This window comes from Fukomys damarensis, unplaced genomic scaffold, assembly GCF_012274545.1.
Source record: "Fukomys damarensis isolate Sample0158 unplaced genomic scaffold, DMR_v1.0_HiC HiC_scaffold_12, whole genome shotgun sequence".
NCBI classification, from domain to species: domain Eukaryota; kingdom Metazoa; phylum Chordata; class Mammalia; order Rodentia; family Bathyergidae; genus Fukomys; species Fukomys damarensis.
In genome coordinates, this window is record NW_022900924.1 from 12,550,868 (window position 1) to 12,558,933 (window position 8,066).

At 42.3% G+C, this 8,066-nt stretch overlaps 1 protein-coding gene across 2 annotated transcripts in view; it reads right to left on the reverse strand.

Moving 5' to 3' along the window:
- The window catches only part of Fbxw8 (F-box and WD repeat domain containing 8), a 105,122-nt gene that overhangs the window by 73,026 nt on the left and 24,030 nt on the right, over positions 1–8,066 (reverse strand). For both annotated transcript variants that reach the window (XM_010604104.3, XM_010604103.3), the window contains exon 3: positions 3,179–3,343. In XM_010604104.3, the coding sequence (XP_010602406.1) occupies positions 3,179–3,343 (165 nt within the window). The remainder of the gene's footprint in view (positions 1–3,178; positions 3,344–8,066) is intronic.

The window sequence follows — 8,066 nt, forward strand, 5'->3', positions numbered from 1 at the left end:
AGAAAACCCTAAGTTGGGCTACTGCTGAGGAGAACTGGGTAGAAGAAGAAGAGAGGGACAGAATATTTTTTACTGTGTATTCTTGAGTGACTTTTGAATTATTTTACTATGATTATTGATTGAGAAAATAGATATCAAACAATTATTTTTAAAATAAAAATTATGTTTAAAATAAAAATATAGTAAAGAGAATAAAGTATTCACACTGGAAGGTTGGAAAGAGTTAAGATAGGGCAAAAGCAATCATAAATACAGGTATAGGGTTCAAGAGCAGTTAAGTGATCCACAATTTCAGTTTTGCTGATCTGGCATGAAGATTATATAAATAGTACACAAAAGTCCCATGCAGAGTTCTTAGCCTATAGCAAGTGTTCAGTAAGTGGTAACTACTAGTATTACTATGTTATTGGGGAAAAATATGACATTTTTTTCATTAAAATCAACCTTTATCAAGCAGATAGTATTAAGCTACTCCAGAAATTGGACAAGATAATTTGCAGAATGGTCCTAACTTAATACAAGGGCCAAAGGTAAAGCTGAGGGGCAAAACTGGACACATCCAAAAGGAGCTATCCAGCTAGCAGAGCTATGGGGACAGGAAGGAAAACACATTTACAATAAAAGAGCACTTTATTTGTTTGTTTGTTTTTTGAGACAGGATCTCACTATGTAGTTGAGACTGACCTGTAACTCACTCTGTAGTCCAGGCTGATCTCGAACTCACAGCAATTCTCCTGCCTCAGCCTCTCAAGTGCTGGGATTACAGGCGTGTGCCACCACGCCTGGCAAAAGAGCACTTTAGAGGGTAGGGCTATTGAAAGAAAAGGAGAGCCTAAAATGAAACCTGTATGCTTGCAAGACTTACTATTTCTGTCCTACGGCCTCTCTCCATCTTGGTCCAACTCCACACGGATATTCTAGCTAAAGAGAGATTCTAGCATGCCAGGGTGAAAAAAGCAAACACAAACACCAGGAAGAAGGACACCCCAAATCCACTTTATCAAGCCATTTCCAGGTCCACTCTGAACTGCAGGATCAGGCAAGTTCATGCATTTATAAGTCATCCCATATATGGAGGGACCTGAGAATTCTGGAGTGTTTCTGTGGTTTCTCCACACTGATCCAGGAGACACCAATCCAAATCAGCTGCCCAAGCCCTCCTGAAGCTGACCACTGACAGGATGAACCACTCTGTCCACATGCAAAGGCTTACACGTTTCCAGAGCCAACTCTGCCTGAGCACAGAGCACTGGCCAGCCTCCACAGAAGGAGCAGCAGCAAGGTAGATGTTATCACAATGGTCACCCCTGCCACAGCTAGGAGCAGTGTCACTCTCACCCCACTCTAGAGATGAGAAAATGCAGGCACGCAAAGGTTAAGCAGTTTGCCCACATTCTCTCTCACATTTTGATAATGTGTTCTTTCCTTCTAGAATTACACTAAGAATCCCATTATTACATGTAATGAGACTCCATTTAAAATTTCAACCATGCAGCCCCCATTGTTAATAATGTGAGGAATTGGGTCTGAAACTGCAAAAGCACCCTTCGCATTCTGCCTGCAGTTCTAATCAGTTCACTCAGTGGACCACCAATTACTGAGCACAGATGGTTTTGTGCATCACAGAGAAAAACAATAAATGCTCAGTAAGTTGCATATACCTTGTAAACTGTTATTAGGTGCCACACACTACAAGGTGAGTCTTTAACCCCCCTTTGCTTCTGCCACTTCCTGTCCAAATGAAGATGCACAGCCTGTTTTCCTGGCTTTTTCTACCATCAAAGAGGAACCAAAAACTTGGCTGCTGCTTTCTTTCAGGGTCTGACATCTCTAAACTTGAGCCAGGGGGTACTAAATGTTGGCAGCTGTCATGCTCACAAATCTGGAAAGTATCCCTCCTTTCTGGACAGAAAGGCAGAGTTAACCCAACACTCAAGCTTTCCTTAACCTGTGGCCCCTTTCACTAGGACCAGACCCTCTGTTTCCTCCTCTACCCAGGCCCGTTTTTCTGAGCAACTTTGTCAAATCTCTCATCTGTGTCCAGAGCTGTGGATGCAAATGGACAGCAGGGGGCCAGCATGACTTACTTAGCAGTGTACTTCAGCACCCTAAAAAAGAAAAGCTAGGCTAATTCCCCTAAGGATCAGTGGGTGACGGTTTGGGGTGATCCTCTACACACCCAATCTGGGGATATCCGAAGACATTTTGAGTTGTCACCACCAAGTGGGCAGAGGCCAGGGAGGGATGTGGCTTGACATCTGCAACGCACAGGTCAGTCCCCCACAAAAACAAAGAGCTGGCCCCTGGTCACTCATGCCAGGTTGAGCAACCCTGAGTTAGAGAAACGCTGCTCTCACTGATGTTGCTGGAACTGCAAGAGGTTGCCCTGATCAAACTTATCGGTCACTAATCAGGTTATGAGGTGACTAGGGACAGAAATGCACACAGCAATATGTCACCATCAGTAATGAGCAAAAGCTTGTTCATCTCAAAGACTATTAGGATCGACCTTAACAGGCAAGGAAAGAGCACAACACTCTCCCTTCTCTACAACTGACTATCCAGCTGCCCAGGTAGGAAAGAAGCGTGGCCACACGCTGCCACCTTGTCGTGCCTCACACAGCTCTACGTGACATGTTTCTCGACATATCTCCTACAGAAACACTTTCTGAGCAAATTCTTTGCTGTCATCTAATATTTCTGTAGAGACTTAAAGTGATAAATGCTGGGGCAGGAAGCCAGTGGATCACGCAAGGGAAGAACAGACAGTGTGCAGAGCCACGCAACAACTCCCTCTTAGAGCTACTGCAGCAGCATTTGCAGTGCCTCTGAGGTGCAGGTGCCTTCGCTTTCACCTTCTCAGTCCCTCTGGGGAAGTGATGAAAGGAAACGGGGGCTACACTGCACATGACTAATCAGCAAAGGGTAGGAGACAGGCAGCTCAAGCTCAGCCTTCCTCTCCTGGGAGAGGCTCCCAAACCTTGTACATGGAGCGGGCACAGATCTTCTAAGGGAGAACAAAATGGGCAACAAGTCACAGAGTGAAGGGGCTGCTCAGCACAGCCGGCTCCCTTTGCTTCTGGCAGTCGCACCCCCGCCCACCCCAGTGACGGGAGGCTTGGCCTCTGGGTCTGTGCAGGCCAGTCGGCCACAGGTAACGCTGATGGCCACTACCTACCTTCCAGTTGGTTCTTAACATGTGTTCCCTGGCTCGGCACTCTTGGAAGATGAGCTTCCAACCTGAATAATCCGAGATGCTGCTCTCCGGAAGGTGTCCTTCCTGATGGCACAGCCTGTACCACAGCACCTCATCTTCGGCAATCACCTTCCACGTCTTGCTCACCTAAAACAGCGTAAGTGACACAAATGTCAAACTCTGCAATTAGAGAGGCCTCTTGCCATCCAAAAATCAATCAACACCTATATTATTGCCCTGGGTTTATGGCAGTATAAAATGTCTCATTAACAAAACACTCTGAGGTGGAAAAAAATACAAGCAAATGTTTCCAGTTTTATCTTTCAAGATTTCAAAACTGTTACAGCACCATGGAATATCACATTCTAGACTGCCTGCTTAAATTATTACCTAACAAATGAGAGAGGGGGAAAAAGCACACAAATACATAAAATGTAGCAAAAAACCCAAACTTGTTATTAACTAAATACGTAATCATACACAGCTTTTCAGAACAGAGTCTCTTTACTGTTTAAAAGTGGCACTGGTATTCCTCTTTTATACAGACTGGGAGATGAATGGCCTCTGAAATAAATGGCTACAATAAAATAAATGCTCATAAGTCAAATTTCTGGTTATATAAAAAAAATTCTAATTCATAAATATATGAGAACTTAAGATTTTAAACATATAGATGTAAATGATATTTAACACAAATCTCCAGCTGTTAACCAGAACTGTTAAGACCTGAAAGAAATTAATGTTTTATCTGGCCCAAATCTCAAACCCCAACAGTATCTAGAAGAAATGGCTGTTTTAGCTACTAGTACTCTAATTTAAGGGAACAATGGATTTACTTCATCATAGGATAACGTATAATTCTGACCAGGCCGCAAAAGATGGACTTTGCTGACAAGATAAGAAACTGGCACAGCAGATTAACATGATCCGTACACAACATGAGCTGCTAACAGGGTCAAGGGCTCCATGCTTGCTGCCTATTTGCAGGCTGAAACCCAGTGCAATAAGCTGAGGGTGAGGACCAGTAGTTTACAGGAACCCGTGCTCTTCAACATGCCCATGGGACCACTTCACGACCTCACAGACAGGAGTAAGCAGAGACAGTATGAGACAGGGTGAGAGAGAAAGTTTGTACAGGGTAGACCCAAAGCCCAGGGGCACCTTGGCTGATGAAGCACTTATAGGGAGCTAACTTGCAGAATGGCGGAGTAAACACCCCGGAAAACCTCTTCTCCATAAAAGCAGCAAGAATACAGAACTGCCAAAAATGGTCACCATCACCTTTTTCAGGGCTCTGAAAACTGATGGAAGACTTAAAACCTGCTAAGGCGCATACATTCAAAGAAAAAAAAATGGCTGAATCTCAGTAAGAACTGACCTGTGAGCCGTTTCAACTTGCATTTATTCGTTTTTCTCTCTAACTCCATGGCAGTCTTCAAAATCAACAGCCTTACAACCATGGTTGATATAAAAACTACTAGACTGGCAGCCACGGACAAAGCCAGATGGGTTTAGAACTCCCTGAAAATCCAACACCCAGAGAAATAACTGTCAGCACATGACCTGCCTGACAGCTGGCTGGGAAGCCTATGCCCAAGGCTTGTCTTTATCTGACCTGAGTCCTTTCTCTGTCCTATCTCCAGGCATTGGTTCAAAACAATCAGTGATAACTTTAACACTGTAGCTGCCTGAGGCATTAATATTGGTTCAGGCTAAGGACAAACTGACCCAAAAGCTTAAAAGAAAAAATGGAAATGGGACATTCACAGGTATTTGAAGATCCTTGCAGTCTGAAGTGCCCTGTGTCTGTGTAGCACTGTGGGCCTGCCCTGATCTCTCAACTCTGGCTGACCTTGAAGCTCTGCATAAGCAGGAGGGAAAGGCTACGGCAGAGCTGTAAACTGCTGGGATGGTGAAGGGGTGCCTGGCATACAGACTGCCTCTACAAAGCCCGGCGACTTACTGGCTTAATGCACTTTGGAAGTCTCTGTCCACTCTCTAGCTAACCAAGCAGACCCTAGTGGACACGTCTGATAAAGAACACAGCACAGATCAGAGAGTCCAGGAAAGTCACTTAACAAATAGCAGCAGCCAAAAACAACAATAACAGCAAATTCTGTGGCAGTAGGATAATCTGGTTTCCAGAGTTGTGACATGTTTATTTTAAATAAAATAACATAACATTTTCTAATAAAAAAGTATAAGACATACAAAGAAATACGACAGTAAGATCTACGTGTGGGGAAAACAAGCAGTCAATAGAAAATGTCTCTGAGAAAGTCCAGACAATGGATTTAATAAGTAGAGACTTTAAATCAGCTATTACAAATGTTCCAAATACTAAAAGAAAGCAAGCATAAAGAAATAGAAGCAACATGTAACAATAATGTCTCACAAAGTAGAATATTGGTAGTGATAGAAATTATTTAAAAAGCAAATAGCAGTTCTGGAGGTGAAACAAAGTAAATGGAACAAAAATTTATTTAGAGGCACTCAATTACAAATCTGATCTGGCAAAAAAAAAAAATCAGTAAATTTGAAGATAGGTCAGTTGAGACTGTCTATCAGGGAAAGAAAAAAACAAGAAAACCTGAAGTAAACGAACAGAGCCTCGGAGACTTGTGGAACACCATCCAAGGATACCAACATACGCAAGACAAAATACTGTAGCAGAGTTTTTGGAGTTACTATTAGAATTAAGTGGGTATCAATCTGAACTAGACTGTTTTAAATTAAGATGCTCATAGCAATCACCAGGACATCATTAAGAAAATAACTTTAAAAAAAGTTCTGTGAAAGAAATAAGAGAATTTAAATGACATATTAGAAAATGTCTACTTCATAGAAAAGAAGGTAGTAATGACAGAATAGAGGGACAAAAAAGAAGCTAAAACTTAAAGTAAAAATTAGTCTAAATGCAAGAACTTAGCCTCAGCCTCAAAATTTCTGATTTTCCATCTCAAGCAAACTACAGTGGTACCTCAGTACATAAACTTATTTTTTTCTATAATCCCAGTTGCAAACTGAATCAAATTTCCCCGAGGTCAACACTGAACCTAACCAATCAATTTGATTTGGTTCTCATCCAATTCAGTTTGCAACCAGAATTGTGGCAAGAATTAAATTCACGAATCAAGGTACCAATGTATACTGTGGTGGCTCACAGAACTTCTGGCTCCCTTTCTTACATTTCCACTGTTTATGTGTGCGTATAATCTCCATGCATCACCTATATCACCTTCCTGTAGGCACAGACCTGATGCCCACAGCATCAGAAGTTAAACTGGATGGCATCAATATGTGGCAAGGCTTCTGTCCCAAAGGCTTCTAAACCAGTGCCGAACTATAATCCCAAAGATTATACACTGGCTGAGCCGTCACTGGTTTAGAATCAAAGAATTAAGAGGGGCTCTAGAGATCAACTAGGCACATCTACTCATCACAAAAAGGTTTCTTACAGTGTCCCTAGCTGGTTAGGTCCAGACAATCCTGAATGCTTCTGGCGGACAGCTATCTCTCAAATCACCAAATCTACCATAAGGCAGGCTATTAGAGAATATGCTTCCTTCCACTATGCTGAAATCTGCTTCTAACAATGGCCCCGTTTTTGGTCTTCTGAAGAAGAAAACTACCGGATTTGCTACCTGATGATACCTCAAGCTGCTAAAGATAATGATCACATTTTCCCTTGCTCAATTCTCCACTGATCTAAACATTCACATCTTTCTGAACACATCTTACTATCTGTGTGCATCTACAGTGTCAAATTTCAAATGAGGTACTCAGAAAGGAACACTCCCCCATACACGGGCTGTTAAGGGCCACAAACAGAAGAATATTATCAGACCCTAGGTTCTGCTTATTTTTAGGGTGCTGGGGAAATACCCCAGGGTCTCGGGCATGCTAGTAAAGCACTCTTACCACTACGCTGTACCCAGCCCTCAGATGTTAGTTTGCAGCTTCCCCAAGTGTTATGGCGTATACCTAGACGTCCCACCAGAGCCTCATGCATTCACAGATGGGGCTTTTAGGAGTGACTAGCTCATAGGTGAGAGATACTACATCACGGGTACATGATACTGGAGTAGTTGGCCAATTTGTTTAGCACAGTTGTTGGTGTAAGAAGAGCGAAGATTCATGCTGGGTGTGGGTGGCATCAACCAAAAGGCTTGTAGCCTGGACAAAATAAAAAGGGAAGAAGAAGAAAGTCACACTGCTTCCTGCTTTCCAAACTATGGACTGTTTCTCCTCTGCTGTGCCTCTTTGCTATGCTGCCCTGCATTGGAGCCAGCTGACTATGGACCCAAACCCTGTACAAACTATGAGCTAAAATAAACCTTTCCTCCTTTAACTTGTTGCTGGGTTTTTGTCCTAGCAATGAGAAAGTAAGACAATAAGTCATTGTGATTACTCAACTAATGGTTCACTAAAGCTTCAGGAGTCTGTTTATTAAATATTTAAGGCAGACAGAAAGGTATGAAGATTATTAGAGACCCCTCTACACTTAGCACCCTGCTTAAGAAATAAAATAATGCCATAAGCACCAAACTCCTGTGTATCTCTCATTTCACGTCTTAATTTCTTCAATGGTAACCTCAAATTGACATTCATCATTCTTCAAGGCCTGCTGGCTTTTTGTTTCTGAGACACAGTCTTGCTATGTAGCCCAGGCCTCAAACTAACTGTGATTCTCCTGTCTCAGCCTAAGTACTGGGATTATAGGCATGTGCCATCAGGTCTGGCTTCTTGAGGATCTCTTTAAACACAAACTGCAATTCAATTATTTTAAAAAGTCTCAATTTCTTATTTCTCTAGTATTATTTTTCACACCTAAATTATTAACTCTTTTTTTTTTTTTTTTTTTTTTTTT